Source organism: Platalea leucorodia, assembly GCF_965183815.1.
Source record: "Platalea leucorodia genome assembly, chromosome: 5".
In the NCBI taxonomy this organism is placed as follows: Eukaryota; Metazoa; Chordata; class Aves; order Pelecaniformes; family Threskiornithidae; genus Platalea; species Platalea leucorodia.
In genome coordinates this window covers 30669582-30697297 of record NC_138827.1, presented here as the reverse complement: position 1 = coordinate 30697297, position 27716 = coordinate 30669582, and the positions used below count along the sequence as shown (strand labels likewise).

The window sequence follows — 27716 nt, the reverse complement described above, 5'->3', positions numbered from 1 at the left end:
TGTCAAAAGAAAAATGGCACAGGGAACACAACACTAGTTATCAGGCATGGCAAGCAGTAGGGGAAGAAATTTTGAGATGTGATACCTTTCAGGGGAATAATGGCACAGACCAGGTAGCCATAGTATGCTTTCAAAAGGTCAGAAAGGTTTAAGAAGGACTGATGTTGCCTTTTTGGAAGAACAGGGTAGATGAGATGTCTCTTAAAGTCCTCCACCTGGTTTACTATGCTGTAGGGTTGGATAACGTAAAACAACAATTTCTACAGGCAGCATTTTCTGATCTTGAGCCGAGACAACATATCAGGAAATGCTGACGGTGAAAATGTTGTTTTCTGGCAACAGTTTCTTTCCACCACTTTCTGACTCTTTCTCAGGTAGACTGTGCTGGTCACAGTAAAAAGTGGCCTAGTTCACCTCCTCTGTCATGGGGCCACCTTGCCATTAGTCCAAGGAGTGTTGGATGCATCTTGAAGTCCCCTCTGCCAAGCGTGAAAAATCCCTTGGCGGGGGGAAAGGCTCCCTTTGATAAAGCATGAATTAGGGCAGAAGGAGAGACATTCATAGCTCATGGTTAAAAACGGTACATCAGCAACTAACCACATGAAGGCAGTTGGGATCAAATGTCACCAACTTTGCAGAGCTGATCTCAGAAAGGTAACAGGCATTACTCGGTAGCCAAGGTCACACCTGCTCACAGGGCAGGAATCACTAAAAAACCATTTGGAGATCAGTGTAGCTGAGGACAAAACAAGAGGAAAGTTGGCTGAAGGGATGTTATCAGACATGGGATTGAGTCTTAGAAACCAGAGTGTGCAAAAGTCAACCAAACTTGCCTCATTCTCCAGTAAGTCAGTGGCTTTCTAAGACAGCAGCCATACAACAGAGACTGGGATCTATCAAAAAAAATATCTGTCCAGAGATGCTTGGCAAGCTTAGGGTTCGGCCCTGGCCTGAAGAGGCTCTTCTGCAGTGTTCATAGTTCATTGAGTTGAAATGCCCAGAGCGAGTCTTTGGGAAGAGGTCTCCCACCACAAATGGGTCTTGTCCCATCGGGCTCCGAATGAGCCAGTTGAGTTCACCTGCCAAAATGCTTCAGTGGCAAATTCGTTCTGTCATTTCTTTCTGCATTGAAGGGGGAGAGAAAGAAAGAAACAGTAAATGCAAAGGACAGGTTTTAGTAGAGTGACATGTCCAGGCAGTTTGGTAGATGTCCAAAAACAACCCAAGGAAGCGACCGTGGGAGTCTCGGGAAGCGTTTCTCTATTTCCCATGCCAGCCCTCCTGGGAACTGTTCTGCCTCAGCAGCTCCTTCCTGGCATCCTCCTTGGTCTCTGTGGCATAAGATTATTTTGGCTGTGCCCTAGATTTGTGAGCAGTCCAAGAAAAGAGCATTGGCTGAGATGTTGAAAGATGCAGGTCCTGCTCCTGACTCAGCCGCAGAGCAGCCAGACAAGGCGGTGCCGCTCTGAGAGCCTCCGTTTGCAGCTGCCTAGGGAGACGGGACATGGAGCTGCTCCTGGGAGCCGCCGGCTCTTGCTCTGGCAGGTGACAACAGCTCACCCAAAGGACCTGTGGTTTGGGCAATGGATCCCACAGGCACACTGCAACGCAAATGAGTGCTAATAACAGAGGGCCACCGGAAACCTCCTGTGAGAGCAAGCTCTGTTTAGGCTAACAGACTGTTTTCTGTAGCCAGGATGGCATCATGCCAGCTGCATTAGGAAGGTGCCCAGCTTTCAGCTGGTGGAAGATGGTATTTGTCCTGGCCTTGCAGAGCCCAACTAATAGCTTGCAAATCACGTACGTTGCTGCAGCGAGGAAAGTCTGTGATTCTCTCTGGCTCATCAGGTTCATGGCTTGTGAATCTGGGTGTGCACACAGACCCCCTCACACACCCCAGAGAAAGGTTTGCACATTAAAATGTACTCCCAAAATAGATCTGAAGTAGGACTGGTCTGCAGAGAAGGAAGGATCCAACTCTAAAAAGAGGAGAACTCGGAAAGTAGGATGACCCTTGAGTAACTCTATAAAAGGCCCGTTAGTGATATAACCAAGGGGGACAGAAGCTGCAATCTCAGCTCTTCAGTGCTGAGAGCTTTGTTTTTAAAATCCATCTGGGGAAAATGGCAAAGAAAGGGCTTCTTTGTAGGAGTAACATGCAAAATGAGTGAAGTGCAGAACCCTGCCATCAAATGAAAAACCAATGCTCTGCCACAAAATCACGTTGCAAACAGGAAATGTTTGCAAACATCTCGGAAGGAGAAAGAAGAGCGGGGGTGAGAAGACCGTGAACATCCTCTTGCAACAGCATCCAGCCCACTCCACTAGCACAGCACCAGGCAAAAAAGCAGCCTTGAACAGGATAGGTTGGGGCAGCCAGTGGACTGCCAAGCTGCCTGCGAGGTCCTCAGGCTGGCCCCAAATGTCCAAGGCATTCATCACACTCTGGAAATCCCTGCAGCTCTGCCTTAGTACGTAACCAGCTGGACCTCTGCCAGTGCTGCTGCCCAGCACCATGACCTGTCCTTGTCAAGGAAGCAAGTGCACGGCTTCTCTCTGCCCCCATATTTCTTGATTTGTTAAGAGGGTGAATCACTGCCTTTCACTAGTTCTGCCCATACAGAGGATCTATCTCATTCTCAGCTCCCAAGATTTGCTGCTAAGAAATCATGTCCCAGAGAAGCTTGACAAAAGGGAAACTGAGGCAGCAAAGGGAGATTCAGCCAGAGGCAGGCTTAGAAACCAAGAACTCCTTCACCCCACAATCCCTGTAATTTTTCTAAGCTATTTGGGCCTAACAGGACATTTTCTGGCTGGGGAGGTGCTGGTTTTTTCTTTCTTCTTACTCCTAAATCTGAAAACTGGGGCTCCTCAGTAGAAAGCCCACATCTGGAAAGCTCCAATCATAATACAGCACTCAGACCTGCTGTCTTGTTCCAGATGTGCTCCCTCCACATGTTTGGTGCCCTTCCATAGTCACGTGCAGGGAACAGGCGCCTCTGCAGGCAGGAGTCTCCTCTGTCATGGGATTCACATGGACTAACTCTGGCTGTCTAAATGCAAGGTTAGGGCAGTTGTCTGGGCTCATGAGGCAGTCAATAGAGACTGAACCACTCAAGGACAGTTCATCTCATCCCTACTGAGAGATTATGGCCTTTCCACAAACCATGAGAACTTGCAAAAACTAAACCCTGCAGTCTTAACCTAAAATGAAGGCAGATGCAACCGCACTGTCTGTCCTTGCTTAAGTGTCAAACCAGCTGATGAATACTTCAGGATTTAAAAATACTTAGGAGCAGGGCAACAGCTATGGTGAAGCCCAGTGAGAAGGGAAATGAGCAAAGCAAGTCACTGGTGCTCTACCCTGGGCTGGGGAGAGTAATTAGCCACAGCGAAGTGGACTGAGGTTGAGTGTAAAGTGCTGCAGGGGTTGGATGTTACTATTTGTGCATCTTCACAACTGCTGCTGAAGCAAAGCCAGAACAGCATGAATGCCGGGCTCCCCACACGCTCCACAGCACAATGAACTGGAGCTACACCAGGCTCCCAGGGGCTCATTGGAAAGCCCCTGGGATGCGTGTGAAAAAACCCTCCCATTATTGCTTTCCCTGCCTGCAGCAGAGAGAAATGCTGTTGAAAGCTATTGGATCAATTCTAACCCATGCAGACTTTGGGACTGATGGCAGTGTCAAGCTGCAGCCTCCCTGCGGTAACAGCATGGCCAGAAGGACCGCTTTCAGTTTTTGAAAGTTGTTCATAAGCTGCAGCAATTTGTCCCTCCCTCCTCAACTCAGCATTGCATCCTGGACACAACCATCCTCTGGTTGCAGGACACTCTCATACACACCTACAGCAAGTCATTGCCTGAGGGAAGGAGGTCTCCCGTGTGGTTGGGTCTGCTTGGGGCTTGGATGCCAGGCAATGAGCACACCAAGAAATGAGACACAGATAGACCAGAGGTGAATGTGTCTCATTTCCTTGTAGTTTAACTCTGGTTGCATCACACAGGAAAATCTGTTCATCTTCGATTCATCCAGACCCATAAATCATCTCATGTTGCATGTGAGTCACTGGCACTGAAAGCCTATTTAGCAATGTCAGCCTCTGCTTTGGCTATTAGGTGCTAATTATTTACATTAGCAAGCATCAGTCAAAGGAGATGACACCATTATGGGCTGTATATCAATGCTAAAGAAGTTTGTCATGAGGAGCAGTGGTGAGGAAGACTAACAGAGGACAGAGTGATGCCGAGCTGCCATTTTCTGGAGCTGAGGGCCATTGCGATAATATAGGTCACAATCAAACTCTACAAAATAATTAATGTAGATGCTGTTGTCATTCAAGTCCCTCCTGATTAGATCATCATCTCTCCATCCCCCCAAATCATGATCAGAGCAGACAGGCAGCAAATTGAGACAAATGAAAGCAGAGAAAGAGTAAAGTGCTTAGCACTTAGGGGCAGGGGCATCCCCTCCTGCTCCCAGATACTCCTAAACAGGCAGCTCATGCTGGGACTTTTCTCAGCTCTTTGTCTCTCTGGGATTATATCCTCTTGGTTTTCCCCAGCTCTCTGCTGCTGGATATGGCTTTTCTGCAACCTAGCCCTTATCACAGCCTGCTAGCTACCGAGTTCCCTATTAATTCTTCTCCCCATTGCAACATGTCCTTCCTAGGTCAGACCACACTCAACCGTGCCTGTGACACACTTGCTTCTCTTACAAAACTAACTATGTGCATTTTCTGGTTTATGTGCCCGGGCTGTCTGGCCTCTGCTTCCCACCAGTCCTGCTGTTTTCAAGGACTCTCACTCTCTGCCTGGCTAATTGCTTCCCAAGGGAGGCTGCAGAGAAACTTGGAGCTCCAGCGAGGCCTCTCCAGCTTGGCCTCTGTAGCTGTTGTCTGGAGCTGCATGTCCTATTGGGGCTTGCCTTCCTGCAGCCTCATTGTAATTCACACTAGGATCCCAAGTGGGGACCTTAGTTTGTTAATAGGAAAACTCAAGACTGTGGAGAGGGGACTTGGGCTCAAATCTGACCCCTGAAAGCCATGTGGACACAACTGGTTTGAAACACTTTAATGTGCAAATTGCACTAGGGGCACTATGTTACGGGGGTCCTGAGGATACTGAAGAGCGATTCATAGACATGGCAGCAGAGGCAAAGTTTAAGGAGGGTTTTCAGAGGGTAAAGTGTTTCCTCAGTGTTGCTGGAAGTTCTCTCTCAGAGCACTAAGGCTGATGGCTACAGGACAGAAACCATGGGTGTGCTTCTGAGGTAGGGTGGCTGAAAGAGTCCAGAGAGCGTGACTGCACTGCTCAGAGTCCAGCCCCCACCTGAATCTACCTGTGCTGTGCTCAGCCCACGCCACTCTCACCCCCTCCACCTCCCCATCCCTGGGGCATCCTTACCAAAGGCTCCAGCTCCCGATGGTCAACGAGGCTGAACTCCCTGATGAAGTAGTAAAAGTGCTTGTAGCAGGTGTTGACGTGAGCCTCAGCACCCATGTTGATGATGCTGTCAAAGTGGTGGATGTAGACATGGACAAAGACACGGAAGAGGCGGGTGAGGATCTTAGTGCAAACTTGCTGGAACTGCTTGGGGAAGGGAACACCTGCAAAGCAGAAGCAAGTTGGAAGCCATTTGACCATTTCCAAAAAAAACCCAGCTAGCATTTAAATGTCACTGTCATGCCTAACAGGCAGTCACGGATGATGAGGAAAGACTCCCTTAGCTAATGTCAAGAGTGACAGCTACACGGGGGCAATGTGCCATCTGGCTCTCCCCACATACTTCCTCATTGCTCAACTAGCAGTTTCACACAGGCATGGTCTGAGGATTTGGGGAGTTGCTCTAGGAGACCAAATTTCTCATCCAGTGGAGGAGGCCACATCTCTCCACATCTGGCTCTATCCAGAGCAATCTGCAGAGGATCCTTCTGCCCTCTCTCCCTGCCTTTCCCCTGCAAGCGGGTGCAGGCACAGCATAAGTCAAATTGTATTTACCCAGGTCCATGAACAAAACTAAACCTCCTCCCAGCAGAAAAGATACCTTCCCTGGTCCTCTGAATCAAAAGCATGGCTCATACTGTTTTTCTTCCTCCACACACCCTCAAACATCCCTTCTGATGCATCAACAGAAACAGGTGGGGTTTCTACCTTTTTTCCTGATCCTTGTTTCAAACAAATGTCTCATTAAAACAGGAAGAAAACTGCCCATCTTAATGATGCTTAGGTTGTAATTTCATTGCACCTGTATGATGCTCCCTCCTGAGATGTCCTCCCAGGTTCAAGAACGGGACCCACCACACATTGCTCTATACTTTAACCTTGTCCCACTCAAGGACACAACTTCATACTCTACATTTCCATCCTTGTCTAACTGCACTGCTATCACAGTGAAAATCTGAGGTGCGATGCAGTCAGTGTCAGCAAGCTTGGGGTAAATCTCTAAGGGAAACTTGGCTTTGAAACCGTGAACATATTGTTTGGATGGAGGAAAATGAAACAACTGGAATTTTTTTTTCCTGAAGCTTCTTCCTCTCCCCTGAGCAATTCAATGCAAATTTGCAAAGAACAAAATAAAAACCTCCCTTCCCACGGTTGTACCACCCGCCTCCCTTAGCTTCTTATTAATGCAGCACATCATAACCTCTTAAAAATCTTTCCAAATAATCTCTGCTCAACCATGGCCAACTCACATATTTTGCACTGTGGAAAGCATCAGCAAATCTCTTAGCTAAAAAAAATTAAAAATGGTAATTTTATCTTTGAATCTTTCTCATCAGCCTTGCTAGGCAATTAAACTATTTTTCCCAAAGGCTCCTGGCTGTTTTGTTTCCCAGCAGCAGTGCCATGCCCCTCACCTCCGTGGGTGGCAAACACAAAGGATCTGTCCCTCCAAAATCATGCGTGGAGCCTGTGTTCTCAGTGGCCAGGGTTTGGCCGGTGCTGGGTTCAGCATCACAGCATTCGTAACAGACGGTGATCTTTGGTGTAAACCAGAGGCATCCTCAGCCCAGCTCAGCCTCACTTTGCTTCCTGCACAGCGTAGGTGCGGCGGGCAGGGCAGAAGCGCATGGATGTCCCAGCCACCGCTTGGAGAAGGATACGTATTTCGGCTCAGCGTCACACAAACACAGAGAGGCAGTTTTGAGACCGATTCACGCCCGCTGCTCTGCATAACCACGAGCACGCTGCAGCCCCAGGGCTGCACCCGCAGCAGGGACCTTGACATGACCCGCTTCACTGCCGGCTCTAACAGATCCTGTGTGGACTTTCTGGGAAAGTTGTTCACATCTGGCAAAGTAAAACCAGGTTCTCCCCATGCCAGCAGCTTAGAGATGGTACTGCAGATATGCTTCTGCCCTGCACCCTTGACTGCGGAGCTCTCCTTGCCTGATAAAGACAGGGATCAGAGAGAGATCTCCGGGTTTCCCTGCAGTCAGAAGGGAACAGCTGTATTTGAACTTTTTGCACTGAGTGAGAATTTGCTGAGGAAATAAAAGCCATAATCAGCCATAATCACCCAGCTGGGGACTCAGACATGCCATTAGGGTGGTGCCTGCAGACCAACTTTTAAAAACCAATCAAGAAACCTTTGGTTTTTTTTTTTAATAAAGAAAAATTCATCATGGTAAGTAATTTCTGATGAGCACACATTGCCAGGCCCTGGCTGGGGAATACACACTGTTCTGAACAGCCTGTCTCCCTGGGACCAGAGGTGAGCAGTCGCTGCCAGGAACTCAGCAAGGTGCCAGCAGGCAGACAGCAACACATTTGTTGCCTCCAGTTTGTCACCCATCCCAGTTGCCTAAGTGCCTCCTCTGGTCAAAGCAAGCAGCGAGGAAGAAATCAGACCTGACCAGCCACCAGGAGTTTATCGCCAAACTGTGAAGGAAAGCAGCAAACCTCAACCCCGTCCTGAGCTGAGAAAGTAATAAGATCAGGCAGTGAACAGCAGATCAAAAGGATCTCAGGACTCCCAGGGCTGATAGCATCTATGGTCCAGATACTGCTGTTAGATGAGCCACCTCCGGAGCTGGCAGATGGTGACAAGTGGCTTTCCACTGCTTTTGTCCTGAGGCTAGCCAGGAACCATCTTGTCCTATAAATCAGTTACCAGCAAGTCTTCATGGACATGCTGGCAGCTGAGACTTAGAGGTGTGACACCTCCAGCCCTATCCTGCATTCTCCAAAAGCAGCTCTTGCATCAGGGAACAGAGATTTAGCATAAATCTTAGCATCATAGAATAGTTTGGCTTGGAAGGAACCTTTAAAGGTCATCTAGTCCAAATCTCATGGCCGTCAGCAACTATGGGAGCTGCTGAGCTGTCCTATACCTAATGATGCCTGGAAAGATAACATCAAGCTGCTAGGACCTACAAGTACTCTTCTGGGCTACCCCACCACTGTGCTTTCACATGAACTCAGCAGCAGCAGCAGCTCCCGGGAGGTGAAGCTGGGCTGCTCTTCTTTGTGTCCATCACAAGGTGTCAGTGTGTGGCCATCCCCTCCAGACATGGCCAGGCTGTAGTGGCGGCTGTCACTAATGGACTTCTACAGGTCAGCCCTCACCCTACCATGTCATGACGCCACCACCCACTGTGGTCCTTTGGGTCCAAGGATCACTGGGGTCCGACTCTTGCCCTTTCTCCCCACATCACCCCTCTCACTCGCACACAAGCCCGGGGAGGCACAGGCAGCCCCAGCAGCACAGGGCACAACCCTGGGCCATCGGGTCCGGCTTCCTCTCCCCATGCTGCAGCCACGTCTGCACCTCCTGTGCCAGGACCCTCCATACAGGCTACGGATGCTTGACTGGACCCTGCGTCTGGCACGGGGGCCTGCGCCAGCTGATCAAAGTGCTTCCCCGCGGCAAGGAAGCAGGGTGGATATCTGATAAGCAGATTGCCTCCGCCAGCAGCAGTCGTGCCTCGCTGTTGATCTCCAGTGACTTGGAAAGCAACCCACAGCAGCCCCGACAGGCACTGGCCACACTGGTGAGGAGCTGGAGAAATTCCCCATCCCAGAGCTGAAAGGAAAGGGCTCTCCAGTAAAGGCTGCATCTGACCAACCCGGGGAGAGCAGCAGAAAGATCTGGCATAAATACAGCTTGCCTTGGGTCACGGCTGCTGGCGCAGCGGATGTCCAGCAAACGCATGTGACATCCTCTCCAGCACATGAGGGGACACAGCAAGAGCAGGCTGTGCCTCCTCCCTGCAGCCAGGCACGCACTGCAGCCAGCACAGCCCAGCAAGGGGAAAGCCCTGGGACAGGGATCTCGGCACTGGCCATGCACCTATCCTGCCCTTGCAGATATTTATCTTTAAACCGAGCAGCCAGGACCCCGTATGTTCACATCAAAGCCATCTGGGCTGCTAGGAGGGGTCACCTCCACAGCAAGAAGGGAGCAACGGGGTCCATTCCCCAAGCGTGCGGGGCAGCAGGCTGCTCCCGCCGTGGCTCCCATCTCCCTGCCAGGCTGGGCCAGGCAGATCAGCCTTACAGCCAGCAGCAGAGAGAGCCCATTAGTGGCCAGTGCGCCCATAAGCGGCACCTGGGAATGGGGCAGTGGTGGCCCCTGCTTGGGGGACTTTATCCATCTCTGAGGTGGTGCATGGTGGCATGAACCAACGGGAGCAGCAGCTTGGTGAGATGAAGGGAGGAGGCTGGTGTGACTGACTCTGCACAGCTGAGACGACCCATTAGCAGGAGTGTGGTGGGCAAGGGAAAGTCAGAACGGAGCCCCGAGTTTTGGCAAACCACCCTGGCGGTGTGGTGTTTCTTGGGTTTGCTTCACCCTCCCCAGCCCTACACACACACGGCAACCCAGCAATGCCATCCCAGCATGTCCCACTGATGCTGGTCCCAGCTGCCCCAAGGGACAGCAGAACACCAGAAAACCCATCTGGGCTGATTTACAGGCATTGAAATTACCTTTACATTTAAATCACTGGTGCTCACCATCCAGCAACCTTGAAGGAAGCAGCAGCAAACCCCTGTCTGCCTCCCCTCTGACTCTTCTTGTGCGATAAGTGAGGAGGAGGGAACCACGGGATGCAATGTGAGCTCGCTCAGATGCTGGGAAAAACATGTATACACAAGGTCAGCTCTTTTTCTCCACCCATGATCACAGGCACGCGCTACCCAGATGCTGCACACAGACCAGAGAACTGGAGGCTGGGAGCATCGCGTGTCCCAGGGCAGAGACGCAGTCCGATCCCAGGAGAAGTGGAACAGAGCAGCCGTCCACAGTGGCGGAAAAGGGAGAACCTTACACATGCTCCAAGCCAGGGCAAAAGCTGTAAGTACAGTAGGTGAAATTTCACTCACTGCAATGCAGCCAGGGCGCTGGCGAGTGGCGTGCCTCACAGCTCTGAAATGCATTAGCACCTTCAGTTTATCTTGGATGTTTTCCTTGAAAACCCCAAGATGTGATTTAATGCTCTGAGAAATCTGTGTTCCCCACTCTGTGCTGATTGCTTCAAAACATAAGGAAACCATGTGGGACCACGTGTAAAAGAAAATGAAAATGAGAGGTAACAAAGTGCCTGTGCTTACAGTAAGGGACTGCAAACGGCTCTTGGATCTTTCCTGCCATCTCTCCCGTCCCTAACCCTTGTGCTCCAGCCAATTTAATTTTTTCATGATGAATCAGTACTGGGAAGCTATCTTGCTTCTTGGCAATTGTATTTTTTCCTCTGCAAAAGCAGTAATTCAATGAACTATGCGATGAATTATTGTTGTTATTATTTCTCAGTTCCATTTTGGCCACCGTGGTGTTCAGTGATTCATTTTTTTCCTAAAAATAAGTCTTTAAAGCCCCTTTTAAAACTAATGGCATGATGGCAGCTGCAAGCTGGTGTGGTGTTAATTTTGGAAGAAAATAGGCAGAAAAAAAAAGACAAATCATGTAGAAAATAGCCAGCTGAGAGAACAGCAATAATTAGCTGAATTCTGAACATTCTTCTCCTGTTGTTATGGGGAGAAAGTATTGGATAATTTCGCACGAAGTTTTCTCTGTTTTTTATAATTGTTTAGGGACCATGCTTGAATGGCAGAGCTTGAGTTTTGAAAAGCCTTCCAAGAACTGTTCCAAAATCTCCTGTGGCTGATGCTCTTTAGAGCCACAGGCACATTTGGCAGAGAGCACAGGGTGTTTCCGGTGCTGGGTCTGGTCCAAACCCTGCGTCCGCACTGATTTAATAACGGAGAGGTTTCAGCAGCCGCAATGGTGCTGATGTAGGACGCCTGGCCTTGTGCAACCGGCAGCCTGGTGCTGGGCTGACCGGTGCGGACGCAGTCGACTGCCATGGGCCCTGCGAACCCCATCCACCCAACCCGCCTCCCCAGCATGCTCCCGCCCAGCAGCAGCTCCCTAAAACCAGGCACCATGGGGCAGAACGATTACCAGGAGGAGCAGATATTACCAGGTGGTAATTTGTTCACGTGGCCACTCACTGAAAAAATCTACTGATATAGTTTTACCAGCTGGTAAAAATAAACCTGTAGAATCATTTATTCTTCTCCCTGCATGAGAGCAATGCTTATTCTCCATTTAAATGTATTTTTCAGGACAGCTACATTGGTTGGAAGAGTGGAAACAGAGCGCTAGCACATGCAAATTGATACAGGTCATCTGGGAAAGCTGCTGCTGCTGTAGATTTATAGAGATCAAGTTGGCATAGCTCACCCCATGCAGGGATTTGTCTCGTCCTGACCGGCAGACAAACAGGTTTCCGCTCCAGAGGAAGGATTATACAGCAAAGTCTTTAAGTGGAACAGAGCCCTGCAGGTGGATTTCCCTGGGGATGGGGAAGACACAGTATCTCCCCCCCACACCCTTGCTGTGGTATGCAGAGGGCTTGGCAGCCCCCCCGGCCCCATTAAACCACCATAGGGATTTTCTACTGGTGCAAGCATGCCATCCGAGGGCTGCAGTCCTGCTGATTAACTCTGCCAGGCCACAAGCTGTCTGCTGGCATCGGGCTCCCTTGCTGCCGTTTTGGATGTCGGCTGCCCCTCCGGCCTCGCTGCAGAGCCAGCACAAGCTCTGCATCACACAGTTTGGCTAAACCAACGGTGTTTGTCACCCGGGTCGCTCTGCTCCCCTCCCACCTCTGACATGTGCTGAAGGACCAGATGTTTTAGTGGTACAAATCAGCCCAGCTCTGCTCCAGTCACTGGAGTTGTGCCCATTTACCCCAGCCAAGGTCTCCCCCGTGATGCCAAAGGACTCTGTGAGCCCACAAGCCAGTGAACCATCTCTGCTCATTTCCAGCTGAGCCTCTCACCCCAGGGCGAAGGATTTCCCCACTCTGACCCATGAGATACCGCTCCCTTAACTGTCAGGACAGCCATGAGCAAGCCCCGCTGAATCATGTGCTACTTCAGGCTTTGTAGCTTTTGCATGGAGAAGGATGCTGAGGTTAGCCTCAGGCAACATTAGCAAGTTTGGGGAACACATGCTGTTTCTAAAAAAAGAAAAAATAAAAAAGAAAAGTCTGTTTTGTCTGTGGTCAGTTGGCCTTAGCCAGGGAAATCTTTGTGCTGGGACAGTTTTATTGCACATGGCAAAGAGGGGCCGGGGGGAAAGTTGAGATGAGCACAGCTCATGAAACACCCACTGAGACGGTGATCAGCCGTGCTGGTGGATCTCTCTGTTACAAGCAGGAGTGGAACAAACCTTCATGATCAATATTAGCAGCAGAGACAGGATTTAAGAGCCTCACTGCGACTCCAAAGCATGAAATTTATAATTCCCCCCCATCACCTCATCAGACTCCTTTCCCCTCCTTAAAACAGCTCACATCTCTCCTGTGTCCTCTCGGTGCCTTATTCCCCTTGTCCTGGGTCTTTTCCCAAGGGGCTGGCTCTTTAGGCCTGGCCGCCGTCCCTGAGCCCGGCGTCTCTCCCCGCTGCACGTCCCCCAGCCTGCCCCATCATCCGGTGCGGCGAGGAGAAGCAGCTCATCAGGAACAGGCGGATGTGACATTTCCCTTCGGCCAAACACCTCCATCTTCTGAAATGCCAGAGCTGCCGAGCACAAGGCGGGCCAGTGAAAGGCAGTTAATTGGGGACATACTGACGACAAACTGCCACCAGCTCCCTCCCCCCCCGCCGACAACAACAGCCTTTCGTGTGTTTTGAAGTGAGATCTCAGGCGAAGTTCCCTTTTACATACGTGAGGCCAGAAGCACCTAGACACGGCAGCAAGGGGACTGAACTAACTCAGGGACATGAGGGTGTCCCCCCCAGAAAGGGGCTTGGAAGAGAGACCCTGGGAATGGCTTTGGAAGAGAAAAACAATGGTTTTGCCCCACGACTGCTTGCAGCCAGCTTGGATCTCACCCAGAACTACCCCCACACCAAAACGAAAGGAGAAGTGGAAACCAGAGGCACCAGCCGTCCCTCCTCACGTTGGGATGTGTTACACCTCGGAGAGAGAAGTGCCAGAGACAGGGTGAAAGCCATCAGGGCCATGACTGTACTTGGCTGTTGGCCTCAGAAGGAGACGTGGGAGAGTGGAGGGTGCTGCGATGCCACCGTCCCCCCGTGGCTGCCTGCTTTCTGCAGTGTTAAGACTCCCTGTAGCCCTGACTCCCCAGAGCAGCTTTCAAGCAACATCATATCCCAAATCCTACCTGAAAGACATGAAATTGGACCAGGACACTCTCCTTTCTGGCTGGAGGGAAAAATGGAGTAAATCCACATCTGCACCCCTGTTTTTAACAGCACGCAGAGCTTCTCCTTGGGAACAAGCCACCTTGGAAGATGGAAGATCCAGCCTGTACCCTGTGGCTGCTGTTTTACCCCTTGGCAGCACCGAGCTTGTGCCCAGCTGCAGCCAGAATCAACAGGGACTTTGTTGTCCCCAACAGAGCTGGGGCTGCCAGGACAGAGCATCCTGCGCCCACACTGTCGGCCAGCCACAATTCCAGCCTCCTCTGTCCGCCGGGATGTGTGGAGCCCACTAAGCCCACGAGGGAGGGATGCCTCCATGGCACAGCAAATGCCTCCAGTGAATCCCAAGGGCTGACTCCCCTGCATGCCCTGAAGGCAGCCTATCTGCCTGTCCTCTGGCACAAGGATCCAGCACTGCACTACCCAGACCGCCAGCGAGGGGAAGGAGGCAGCTATTGCCTGCAGGTCTTGGCTTCAGGTGATGGAGTGAAAGAAAAAAGAAAGCCCCGTAAGGCAGGTTGTACCACCCTAACCCCAGGCATAGCCAGTGCAGCCAGGTCAGACCAGGGGTCTGGGGGGTCACCCCATCCCAGAAGGCTGAAATTAAGAGTTTGGTACAACCAGCCTGCAGGCACTGCCTCCCTCTTGCTTGCAGAGAGCCGCAACCCCTCTGAGCCTCCAAGGGCCGGAGACTTTCCCAAAAAAGACACACAACTAGATGCTACAGCACAGCCAAACAGGGCTACAATTAGTGGCAACCAGTAACCTCGCACAGACCATTTTCTTCAATGTTTCCCAGCATATTAATGAAAATCCTGAGCCTAAACTGCACTGATTTCATAAGGTTCTATCAGCTGTGCTACTTGGGAAAACAAAAAAGGTCAAGCAGACTTGCAAAGCCAGGTGTTTCCCCCTGAAGCTCCTTAAATCATCTTTTACATTCAAGCAGCTTTGCATTTCATCTGAAGAGCAACCACTGCAAGGTGCGACCTGAGGCTCTGGCAGCCCCACCACCCAATGCATCAGCTCCGGCCCTTGAACTCATCTTCTTAAAGTACAAGAAAGCAGCTAAGTATCAGCCCCAGCAGCCGCCAAGCGCTGCAGGTCAGCAGCAGAGGGGTTAGTTTGCAAGCTGTGTTGCCTTTGGCAGCTGCTGCAAGCTCTTGAGGCCAAACATTTTGAAGGGATGCATCGTACATGCTGGGGGTTGGCAGCTGGAAAGGCCAGATCCTGGGTCAGGCATCTCTGCTTGGGTGATGCCTCAGCTAAATAGAAAGATGTGATGTATAATCAGGGCTGAGATGAATTAGCAGAGATGGAAAGGAGCTGAGAAGTGGAGCAGCAAGGTGGGACGAGGGTTAGACCTTGGGAGCATGAACCTACGTGGAAAACCAGAAAGAAATGGAGTAGGTCAGTCAAGAGAAAAGTGCGCTGCAGGGATGTGATGACCACCTCTAACCAGCCCTGCGGCTCAGGTCCTTGAGGAAGGGCAAGGGAGCTGGTGAGCTGCCAGCCCTCATTTCTCATAGTCACAGAATACGTGGAAAAAGTTCAAGCACAGAAAAGAACAACATTGTTTTCCACATCCCCTAGGAGATGGATGAGGAATCCCAAGCTCAATTTGCAGCAACGGGGTGTGCGACAGACACTGAGGAACATCTGTAACAGGAAAGGCTGCAATTCTTGGGATCGCAAAGTTTAGCAATACCAACCCTGAAGTGCACCAGCGGCTTTGGAACCTGCACCAGTTACAACCCCAGCCTTCCCGCAAAGAGCCAGAGAACACTCACCTATCCTGGTGGGGAAGATGTCCTCGTTGTTAATGAGCATCTCGATCCAGTCCATCAGCATACACATGTACTGCGGGGCCGACAGCTTGGTTGGCTTCTTGTATTTGCTATCGTCCTGCCACCTGTACTCATACTTGAGCCCACCCGACATGATGGGGCAGCTCTTCTCCGTGCAATACTCTGACATGGTGCCGTAGATGAGGTTGATGCGGTTGAAGAAGTCCACCACGTGCACGGCGATCCAGTCGTTGATGCTCTCACCAGGAGGCAGCTGCACCACCGCTTTCAGGTCCAGCCCAGACTTGAGGGAGGCCTGGGCTTTCTTGTACAGCTCGAAGCGCTGGGTGCCTGGCTCAAACTTCTTTCGGGGACGAAATGTTTTGTCTTTGTTGAAGACTTGCTTGAGACACAATGCCATCGTGGGCAGGGCCGGCCAGGGTGAGGGCAGAGGCTCGGTGCAATGTGAAACCCAAGGCTAGTCTTCAGGGGTGGAGGTTTCTGGGAGGAGAAGGAGAAATTTCGGTCACCTATGAAGGCAGCTGCATGCGTGGGCACGCTTGCAGGGACAAATTCGTGCCAGGATGCTGGCTGGCACCCCTGCTGTGGCAGCACATGAGGACAAAGATTTGGGGTGAGCTCCTGGCCCTTCTACACTCACCGAGGTGACCTGGAGCAGCTGCTGCCACCTCACACAGCAGCTCCCGGCCCTGGAGAGGGCGAGTGCTGCTGCATATGCCCCATGCAAAGCTCGATGGCAGACAGAGCCCTTCCTCCCTCCTAAGCACGCTGGGAGCTCACTGGGCTCCAGCCAGCCTCTTACCTCTGGGGCTTTTATTAATAACTGCTACAATAAAGTGAGAGCTATGATATCAGTGGAGCTCACCAGCCCAGACAGTCCCAACCTAGTGGCCCTTTCCTCTTCCAGCGAAAAGGAAGTGTCTCTTTCCCAGGGATTTCTCAGTACAAATAACCCCTAACCCTGCCGCGGCTGGCGAGCGATGCCCCGAGGACTTCGCTGCGACCGCAGCTGGCTGCTGGTTCACACAGCCCCAGCGTTGAGATCAATGGGAAAAGGGGGGATTATTTTTGTTGTTCTGCCCTGTGTGTTTGTTCAAAAGAACAAAACCTGCATCCGAAGAAGGGAAACGGCAGCACAGCACAGCAACGCGACGTGCCAGGATGCGGCCGGCCCTCCAGGCATGCACACAATGCACGCAGGAGCAGTTGGGGTGGCAAGCTGATGCTCCGGGTGACTCGATCTGGAAGTCACGGCTCAGCAAAGCGCTGAGCTCACCCCTTCCTGCCCGAGGTTAGCAGCACAGGCAAGGGCTGCGGTATTTCCCTTTTTTTTCTTTTCCTCCCTGAAGCTCCAGTGGAAATCCCATCCTCCCCAGGCTGTCCTGGACAGGCTGAAATACGCTTGTGCATTTAGTTACCTACGCTCATCACCAGTGGTGTTAACATAACATCAAGGCCCCCTTGTGCTAAATGCTTTGCTGAGGCTTAGGGAAGAGAAGTCCTCCAACAACCTCCCCCTGACGGGAGGAGATGGAGAAAGAGTTAAAAAAAAAAAGGAAGAAAAAGATCCACGGAAAGGGGAAGCGACTTACCCAAAGTCATGAGCAGGATGGAATGGTGCCCAAGGCAAACCTGGATGCACGTTCATCATTAAAAAGACAGCTTTCAGCCAAAAGCTTGCTATATAAACTCTGTTTTCTAAACTTAGTGCTGAGCCACATGCAGATCCTATTTTGCCCAGCAGAGACCAGCTAAACATCTTGCAAGGGAATCCCCATGCTCCCCTCAAAGCCCACCCGCAGGGGCATCACTAGGAGGCAGCAGGACCTAGCGATCACCCCAAACACCAGCAGGATCTGCCCTGCAGGGATTTCTACACCACAGCCAGCATGTGGCTGCAAGGAGAAAACCCTGGTGTGGGTGCAAACCCGGGTGTGAGTGCCGTTAGTGCACTAACCACGGCCTTTCCCACAGGCTGGAGTGATGCTTTGCCACCATTACGTAGCTCGCAGCGTGGTAGTGCCAAACCCTGCCATGCTCTGCTGTACCCAGGTACAACCAGACCTGAAACTGTATGGTTTTAGGTGCTTTTTGCCCCACTGAGGGGTTCACAGCCATCACACAACATTATGCAGGGTGACTATAATACCGGGGTATCTGCAAACCTTGCCCAGCTCATGTGGCTGGGTGGGATTTTAATGGCCCCAGCCCTGTTATCCTCATTTATTGCCGAAGGGCAATGACTGGGAGGTATTTCCTGGATGCTTTTTCCTCCCCTGCCCCAAGCAGCCAGGCATGTCAAAGAGCTTGTTCCCCACTTCAAAAAAAGGGCACGAGCTCTCCAAAATGCCAACCGATGGAGGGAGCCAGCATCATGTTGATTCCTACCTGTCCTGAGGGGAAGGGTCTCCAGTATGGCAGCCCTGAGGGAGCCCAGCAAAGGCCAGGGGATGCTGGGCACAGTGAGGCTGTAAAGAAAAGCCCTTATTCGGGCTTCCCACCCGGCTGTCACATATTCAAGGTACATCCTGTTGATAACACCTCTAAAAAAAGGCTTCTTGGGGAGTTTGCTAATGCATAACAGTTTCTAAAATACATACATATACATGCCTATATATTTATATATAACTACTGCAATGGGAATCCTAATCTAGTAATATAGGAAGTGCTGGGCTTCCCTTTGGGATGAGGCATCCAGCAGGGTCTGCCCGCATGGAGGTAGGTGTGATGGGGCTAGGCAGTGCCCGGCCCTGCCGCCAGCCTGGGAGGGAGGGGGCCAGCACTGCCTCTGGCGCTTTCGCCCACCCAAAGCACTTGTCACTAACTGGCTCTGCCAGCAAGCCAGGACGTGGGGCTGCTACCACCGAACCAGGACATGGGGCTGTCCCTACCCTCATACATGGATTATTTTTCCCCTCTCTCTCTCTCTCTCTCCTGTCACTAGCCAGTGGCAGAGGACTGGCTGAAACATAAAGACCATTCAAATGAGCAAAAATAAACAATCGTGCATCTAAGGAGAAGTCAGGATTTCCCCACCTGACACTTGGCAGCTTCCCAGGACGGGGATGATGCAGCACCCACTAATCCATCCTGCAGTTCCCTCATCCCTGTCCCCAGCCAGTTCACAACCCCCACAAAGCTGAGCAGCCCCTTTGCCCAGCACCCAAATAAAACCCAGTGACTGCCCCCCAGTAGGGCTGGACAGGCATCACATGGCACCACGCTAAGCCTGTGTCCTCACTCTCTTTGCCGGGTAGATGGAGGATGAACAGCTTGGTTATGCCCATGTTAGACTGGACTGATGCCACCAGGTCACACAGTCCCTCCAGGTTAACATCAGTACAAGCGGGGACTGGGATCTAACCCAGGAGGTTTCCCTGGGATTTCAGTAATGCAACTTGTGCCAACAGACATTTCTCCCATGTTGCCGTTTCTGCTGGCCTCGGCTCCATTCGCTCAGCTCCAGGAGCTATTGCTGTTTGTAGGCTTTTCCAGGCAGAGGCCACATTTGTTCCAGAGTGATGAAAAGCCACCCTGACAGATGATATCCCATCAAACACATCACTTGCAGGGGCCGTCAGCAGTGAAATCAGTTCTCCATGGACATGGCGGGGTTCCTGTGTTCCTGTGCCTCACATTGAAAGTTCTCTGCAAATATTGAATCACTCGCTGGGAAATAAACTCTGCGTCTCATCTCCCGAAGCCATCCTTCTGCCCTGTAACTCATCCCACAACTCCATCTCTGCATCATCCACAACTGGATCTCTCTGTTACCCTGCAAGCTGCTCTCACTCATCAGGCAGGTGGGAATGTGCTTCATGCTTCAGTACCATCCAAATAAAACACCAGTTTAAAACAAAAAAAAAGAGCAACAAACCTGCTAAACATCTGCCAGGTGGTTTTCTACCATGCATCTGTTAGAGATTCCTGGGAAGGGGGGGAGCAAAACCCGTTGCTGCCCAAGTGCTCGGAACAGACCTGTCCCTGGAGCCTGTGGGATGCTGGCACGGCACCGCAGCCTCTCTGCTCCCTGGGCAGCAAGCACACGCTGGAATAACGGGAGTGGTTTTGCTTTCAGGATCCTCACCAGCATCGCTACCAAATTACGAAGTCACTAAAAGGCCTTGTGAATCCTTACTGGAGAAAAACGTTCTCCAGAAGTTAAATTTAACACAAAGCCAAAAACACGTCCTGGGATTTACAACCCAAAGAAGCAGGGAAAGGCGCTGGGCCAAAAGCCAGATTTCTTCTCTACGTCGCTCCAAAGCTTCCACTGCCCGGAGAGATTGATGTGCAGAGAAGGACGTGAGCAGTGTAGGGAGGGAGCTGCATGGAGGCCAGGACCGGGGCTTGAAATACCAGCTATGGCCCTTGCAGCTGGGGCACTGAAACGGGACACACCACCTTGGAGCAAACAGGCTCTGCAAAGTTGCCAGTGCCTCAGTTTCCCCTCAGGCAGGGACCCAACACCTGGCCCCACTTTCTGGGAAGAAAGGCAAAGTCCTTTGGGAACGGACCCAGACACATCCCAAGTCTAACTGGTGGAAAAAGGCATCAGCAGTGAATGCAAGACCAGATTTTTCCCAGTGTCCACCTTTGTGCATCCAACTCAGATGGTGCTCTTCCATCACTGGCCAAATATTTGGGACAGGTCCATGTAAAAAGATGGAAAATGGGAGATCTTCCAAGGTTTAGCTGTGGTGCAGAGTTCAGCTGAGCCTGACATTCAGGGCTGTTGCGTTCCTGGAAATCAGGCTGTGGTCTGCTGGGGCTTGGGGTGGGGCAGGAGACCCATCCAAGTCCAAATCGCCACTCGTACTGCTGGTTTTGGGAAATCTGAAGGGCAAGCTGCCATTCAACAAGCTTAGACAGCGGCTTCCTACGACATGACCATACACATCCTGCTGCTGGCCTGTGCCGGCAGGGCCTGGACCGGCGCCGCAGCGGCAACCTGCAGGTCTCTGACTTCGGTTCCCACATGCAAAATCAAAGCTTCCCCGAGAGGAGCCTTGGCAAAAGCTGCAACCCCACTTCACCACGCCACAGTTCCCATCACAGGGTGGTGCCGGCACCCCAGGGGCTCACACATCCCTTTCTGAAGCATCTGCAAACCCCCAAATCAAACCTTGTCCTGCTCCCAGGAGCAGACGGGGAGTGAAGCAGGTGGCCGTGGAGCTGGAGGCTTTCCCCACGGTCACCCCATGGCCCTGCCGAGGACAGTCGGACAAGGATGAGCAAAGCTGCCGGGCAGAAAGAGGCTGCTGCTTCCCATGGGACATCCATGCCATGGCGTGCTCGGTGCTCACTCCCATCCGTGTGCCCAAAATAGCCTCGGCTTTGCAGACAGCTGGCTTCAAACCCAGCTGAGCAGCCACAAAACCCTGTCCATGGCTGCAAAGGCTGCTGGATTTGGTCCTGCCCCTGTTTTTACCGGCGGCAGCAGAAGCAAAAGTCAGTTGGGTTTAGCAAGAACCAAATGAGTACAGGGTTAAGCTCTGCAAGGGCAAGGCAGAGCCGCTGCCAGGGACATAGCAGGCAGAGACACGTGAAAAACTGATTTCCTAGATTGCTGGAAGGTCCAGAGATGAAAGGAAATGAACTGGATGGGGGGTGGTGTAAGTTCAGGGTCAAACTAAGCCACTAATTTCAGATTTGAGGGCTGTTTTGGTTTTTTACTTAAGCTTTTTTTTTTCCTTTTTTATCATTTGAAAACCACAGAGGAACACAGCAAGGCAAAGGCTTTGTTGTAAATTAAAAACAACTCTGAAAGGTCTGTTTAGAAACTGGCAAAACAAAAGTGGAAAGCCAGCAGAGCGGTGGGAGGGGGGCTTCCTCCCTCCCGGGCCTGCAGGCGCAAGGCAAGGTCACCACCAAAAACCTCCAGTTTTGACCCCAAACAAGCTTTAGTCAGAAACCCATCAGGAAGGATCAGTCAGACACACTGCTGCTCTCCAGGGCGATGGGCAGCAGGGATGATCCTGCACTCCCTGCCTCAGTTTCCCCAGTTTCAAAACTCTTCTCCCTCCCCAGGCTGCCTTTATATTAAGGGCTGCAAAAGCAAAGCTTTCAGGGGGAAAAGTGCTTTGCGAGTGCCCCTGTGAAGCATTAATGATCGTGGAGGGTAAGGAGAGAGGAAGGCTCCGACACCGGCACCTCCCGTGGCTCCGGTGCCGAGCGCATCCTCTCTGGATCCAGCCTGAGACGATTACACACTTGCACAAGCATCTGACTGGAAGCCACAGGCAGCCGCTTTAGCAGCACGCTCCAACCCTCGCCAGCGGTGCAACAGCCAGGGAGCACAACAAGGGGTCCAACGCCGCGGGCAATCTGCAGGGAGACTCCGGCTCCCACTGCTTTGGGAAGAGGCTGTGGAGGATGAGCGCAGATCCATGCAGCTCCAGGCACCATACAGCAAAGCGTAGGTTAAATACTACTAGCTCTGCACATCCCCCTTAGGCTTCGCCAGGGGGATCTTGCCTTCAGCCGCCCAGATGTCTACTTCTGCTTCCCTGCTTTAGGGGATTCCCTTCTCCCCACCACAGGCAGTGTAAAAGTCCTGTCCTGCCCCATCCCCGGTGGAGGAGCAGCACAGGCATCAGCTCAGCCACCGGCTATCAGAGCCCTGAAACAGCCTCCAGATGGACAATCTGACCAGAAACCAGCTGGCCCGGGGGCTCGGCTGGGTTTTCGCTGCTCTAGGAAGCATTACTGTCTGGCTGCTGACTCGACAGCGCTGTCTCTGGACTTCAAGTCCCAGACACGTCCTGTCGCAAAGTCTGGTCTTCAACCTGTCCTAGAGCATCTTTGCAACGGGAGCTTCTTCTCGGTGGACTTGAAAGTACATCAGAAGCGCCCCAAAGGCCAAAGCTGCCTCTCCCAAGCATCCCTTGCACTGCAGCCACCCCAGCCCCAATCTAGCCAGAGGCTGTGGGCATATGGGGCTCCTAGAGAGGGGAATGTAGCCCCTCTTTTCCAGCCTTCACAATAGCCACGTCTGGTTTTAATCGTCCAAGGAAGGAGGGGTGCAGGAGGATGCTGGGGAGCATGGTCTTGGGGCGCTGGCCCCACTTCCTCTGTGCTTCCTGCTGGAGCCAAGCCCCAGCTGGGCTGTCCGTGAGAAACGGGGTTATTGGCTGCCGATCCCAAATATAACCCAAACGATGGAAAATTCCAGGAAACGAGCCAAGACAAGATGCTGGGAGGGGGATCAAGGCCCAGCACGTGCGCTGAGGGAGCTGCAGAGCAGCCTTGAGCTCTCAGTAGCATCTCCCTGCTGCCAAACGCTCCTTGGGCAAACCCCCTCGGTGCTGCGGAGACCCATGAGAGGTGCGAGCATCCTCCGAGGCAGCCCTGGCTGGGGGAACTGCCAGCAGGAGGCCACCCTGGTGCTTCCCCTGGCTCGCCTGGTGCTCGGAAATCCCCGACTCGTGCAAAAGGGACCCAGCACAGCTTCCAGGAATGGGACCGCATGCACCCTGGCTTCCTCCTTGGCTGGCCCCGCTGGCCCCCAGCTCTGCCCCACTCCTTGCCCTGCCTCCCTGCCACGCCACCAGCAAAGCAGCAGCTCCCTGGGGACCACAGCCTGGCCTGAAAGCACTGAGAAGGTTTTTCCCGAGTCACCCAAGATTACTCCAAGCAGAAAAGCAAAGCCTAATCTCTCCAGGGTGGAGGCAGCATATCCAGTTCATTTTGGGGGTGATACCCTTGTGGGGCTGAGGGCTCTTTAGGGGTACCTCATTCCTGGGGGGCTGGAATCTTGCTGCTGCTGCCAGTGACTTGCTGGGAGCCCTGCAAACAGGCGTCCAACAGCCTCCACGGTGCCCGACTGCTCTGGTTCAGTCCCAAGGGTGATTACTCCACCATCAGAGCCGTAATCCCAAACACCAGGAGCTCCGAGCCTGCAAGCTAGGGGAAGAAGACGAGAGGAGACAAGCCAGCTGCTGAAAACCCATCTCCACCGCTCGCTCTCAGCCAGTTCCCCCCGCCCACAACTTTCCGCCCTCCCTCTGACACCGACAAAACCACTGCTGGGCCTGTCCCACCCGGGAAACTGGTGTCTGCCCACATCGTGTGCTGCCGGCAGGGCTGCCTGTCCCTCCTTCCCCTGCCTGTGCCCCCTTCCCCTGAGCACCGCCAGCACTGATCCCCTGCTCCGCCGGCGGTGGCTCCCGGATCCTCCCGCATCCCCGAAGCAGGCTCTCTCCGTATTTACACACCAGCAGCTGAGCAGAGACGCACCGGAGGAAGGGGAAGAGCCTTCTGCAGGCGTCCATGCCCTGGCCGGGTGAAGGATTGCTCCTTCCCAGGCTAACCCCGGCCAGGTCTTGCCCAACCCATGCTTAAAAGCACCCAAGGAGCATCCTCAGGGGTGCCACACTGGCTTTCTCCACCCCCAACACTCACCTCATCCTCCGGCGCACCCAGCTTCCAGCCCCAAATCCCTCCGCTGCACTTTCTGCTCTTACTGAAGAAGAAGAAAAAAAAAAATTAAGAAGAAAAAAGTTCAAGCCAGGCTCCCCGTCAGGACTGTCAGCGGTTTTGGGATCGCAGCAGCAGGGAGAGCTGCCACACTCCGGCGCTCGCCGGGGTTTCGTTACAGAAACCCAGGGCTGAGGGTTTTTCTCCGGCCGGTGATGTCACATCCTGACCCCGCCGGCAGCTCCAGCTGTCCCTGGAAAACCCACTGGGAAGCCGGCCCCCCGCCAGCCCCAGCAGCGGGCACACACGCTCACGGGCAGCCACCCACACCCACACCCACGCACCATTCCTGGATGCTGAGGTCCTTTTTGGCGCGCAGTCCCGTGCCGCTGGCTGGCTCCGGGCTTTCACGGGACAACAGCAGCACGCTGAGGGAAAGGAGATTAAATCCTGCAGTATTTCCCCCCCCCCATCTTTTGCACAGTCCCTCTCCCTTCATCCTTCCCCCCTCTGCATGCACACAAAAATCAGCCGGAGGTTTCAGTGCCAGGCCAAGCTGGACACCATCCAAAACAGAAAAGCCAGAGACAGAGGAAAGAAAAAAACCAGAAAAACTTTCGCTGCACAAAGCAGACTTACTTTCTGTTGGTCTCGGAGGTGGGGTGAGTTCTGAAGCGCGTTGCAGTATTTAAATACTGCTCGGCAAAAGCAAGCCTGCGCCAGCACGCTCAGCACCGAGAGGAGCAGCCAGCCAGCGTGGGATGGCTCGGCGTGGGCCAGGACCCTGCTTCAGGTCAGACTCCTGGATGGGGATTTAAAACTCGTGGACCACCCCACGTGTGATGTTTATGGGTGTTGCAGCGGGCTGGGAGGCAGCAGCACCGCCTTGGTGCTCACGGTCCCCTTCCTGGCACGGCAGCCTGTCTTTCCCAGGGGAGCAGCCCGGCTCAGCCGCAGCAAGATGCAATGCTAGCATTGCTGGAAATGTCTGCAAATTGTTTGGCACTGGGACAGTTCTAGTGAGGGAAACATTTCTAGGCTTTGCTTAAATGTATGTTAAACTCAGGTTCAGCCAAGCATTTGCAGGTGATGTGGTGAGCTGGACACCAGGGCGCAGGGCGAGGTGGGTGTAAAGAGCAGCAGGAGTGTGAGAAAGGAAACCACAAACCCAGCAGCCTGAGACAGGGGGAGGACCTGGCTGCTGGGTACATTTGTATGAAGCAGGAGGGTTTAGGAGGAGGGTTTGCCTCCCTGAACCCTGCCTGGCTTCCCCTGCTGCTGTGGCCATGGATTTACCTTCCTACCCCATGCAGAGTGTGCACCCAGTAGGACGCATCTCTGCAGGATCTGAACTCCTTCCCCTGTAACTGGGCTTCTCAGCTACAGGTGATGCCAGGGTTTGCCCTTGAGGCACAATGTTCAGAGACAATCTTTAAAAATAAAAGTTACTTGCCTGGCGATGGCAAACATCCTCAATTATCCAGCAGCCTCCCGGAGCAGATGGCCACGAGGGAGCTCAGTCTGGGCCTTACAAGGCATCTGCTCTCCTTTCCTCCCTCTCCCTGTGCTGGTGCAGGGCCCAGCACAGTGCTGGTTTTGTGCAGGTGTGATAGAAACTATTTGTCACCTGCAGCAGCATCTTATTAAGAGCAAAGAAGACATCAGAGGGCCAAAGAAGACATCAGGGCATCTGGCAGCAGCCGCTAGCAGATGGCTTTTGGACAGAACCAGAGAGAATCGAGGCTCTGGCAGGGCTGAACGTCTGCCAATGGGGTCTTGCACACCCCAGCAGCCCATTGCTTTCCTACCTGCCTCCGTTTTGGACATGGCTGAAGGGCAGGTCGTGGGCCAGGAGATGGGAGAAAGATGCACCAAGGACACGCAGGATTCACCCGTGCTTGGTGCCCATCACAACGTGAGATTGCTGAGATGCCTCACACCTGCAGCATGTTTCTGCAGAAAAGGTAAAACCTGGAGGTGAAGCACCCTGCACGCTCGGCTCCTGGGGCAGGAGGGAAGCACAAGCTGACAAATTCATCTGTCTGGCTGCTTCCCACCACGATCATCAGCTAATTCAGTCCAACAGCCGTAACCCCGAAAGCTCGGCTCTGTGTGTATATCCTCCCCAGGACCTGTGGGCTGCTTTACGGAGGCAGAGCCTTGTCCACATCAGCCTGGCCCCACTCCTGGGTGAATCTCTCGTGATCATTGCAGATGGTCTCAGGCCAAAGTAACACCCCTAAAACCAGGATCCAGCCCAAGGAGAACAGCAGGCTCCTCCTGGCTGCCAGCAAAGGGAACAATTAAATAAGTTGTCCTTGCACCTGATGATCCATGGAGGACCATCAAGGACCATCCACAACTACTGAAGGAGCTGGACGATGTCACTGCAAGGTTCAGGCAGCAGCAGTTCCATGAAGTCTTTTCTCAGCACCTGTGGGAGCGTCCCCAATGCTGGATGCTCCCTGCTTGCACGTTACAGCCAGCCCGAGTCCCGGCGAGGGCTGAGAAATGCTGCGGTCCTCCACCCTGGGGACCCGGCAAGCATCAGTGTCCACGCTCATCCCTGAGGGATGCAGGAAACCACAAAATGGCCGTGGACCTTGCGAGCAGGAGGCAGAGGTCTGCAAAGCAGATGTAACTCCTGACAGCTAATGCCAAGCCAGAAGGAAACTTTCAACTGAAACCCCAGCAAAAAATGGGCACAAATCCAAAACCGAGGGGGCTTGGCTGTATAGCAAAGGTCCCGGAGAGAACTCACAGCCAGGATTTGCATCCAGGCAAGATGGAGCCAAAATACTTAGAGGCGAGATGGGGTCCTCCCACCGTCTGCAGTCTGGAGCCAAAGGAGAGGGGCCAGGAAAACAGCACAAGGGCTGAAGTTGCATCAGCTGCAGCCCTGCAAGTCCACAGGGGTGAGCAGCATCTCCTGGTCATGGAGTTACCCCCTCACATGAGGCTTTGGATTTTGGAAACCTTGCAGAGCAGAGAGCCCGTGGTCCTGGAGCCACCCGGGGTCCCAGCTGTGGGGAGGGAGGGCAGGATTCTCTTGGGAGAGAGGAAAAGGTTGAAGTGGCAGGAGGGATGTGGTATTGTGAAGAGGGCATTTGTCTGCCCCGGAGGAAGGAAGAGGGGGGTTGGCCCTGCTCCTGGAGGCAGGTGCACAGCTGAATTTATCTGGGGGGAAGGAAGCGGGGAAGGAAGCAGGCCCGGAGCGCTGGATGGCTCCATCGGACCTCACGGGCGGTCATGGAAAGACGCCCAGCAGCGATGCGGCAGGACACAGCAGCACTGGGGGGTGGGGTGCAGTGAGCCCCCAACAGCTGCGGTGCCAGGCTGGGCTCTCCCCAGCCACGCGATGCCCTGCACGGCATGCACGCCAGCGGCGCTGCGCCCCGGCAGTGCAGCACCCCTGTCAGCACAGCACCCCATCGGACGGGGAGATGCTTGTTCCCAGGCAGGGCTTGAAGGCTCTGCATGCCTGTGCAGACCACAAGACACAGCAAAAGGGAGCAGTGGGTTTGCTCCGGTTATTCCCAGAGAGGCAAAGGACGTGCCCAGAAAAGTTTGCCTCGGCTATGCAGCGTCAGGAACAGCCAGTTCCCCCTCCCAGCTCCACCAAGTCCTGGACAAACTTAGAGACAGGGAGTGGGAACTTCCTCAGTCACAGAGCAGGGGGGACTGGAGTCTTGCCATTTTCTAAGGCACAGGGAAAAAAAACAGGCACAGATGAAAAAGGACTGGAGTCAGCATTTTAAGCGAGGGTAAGAACATCATCCTTCAATCTGCACTTCCTTGATTGCTGCAAC

General features: G+C 53.0%; 1 protein-coding gene across 5 annotated transcripts; it reads right to left on the bottom strand.

Moving 5' to 3' along the window:
* On the bottom strand, positions 1 to 24059 carry MOB3C (MOB kinase activator 3C). Of its 5 annotated transcripts, none has more exons than XM_082311891.1 (5): positions 23893 to 24059; positions 23223 to 23394; positions 15472 to 15969; positions 5408 to 5610; positions 1 to 1122 (listed from the first exon to the last, which is right to left on the bottom strand). In XM_082311891.1, exons 3-5 carry the CDS (start codon positions 15887 to 15889, stop codon positions 1093 to 1095), a joined length of 651 nt encoding a protein of 216 aa, XP_082168017.1. In that variant the 5' UTR covers positions 15890 to 15969; positions 23223 to 23394; positions 23893 to 24059; the 3' UTR covers positions 1 to 1092. The 5 variants fall into 5 exon arrangements, with proteins under 5 accessions (XP_082168017.1, XP_082168020.1, XP_082168018.1 ...); XM_082311894.1 differs by having other exon boundaries at positions 1 to 1118; XM_082311892.1 differs by lacking the exons at positions 23223 to 23394; positions 23893 to 24059 and adding an exon at positions 17878 to 17917.
* Positions 24060 to 27716: the final 3657 nt, after the last annotated feature.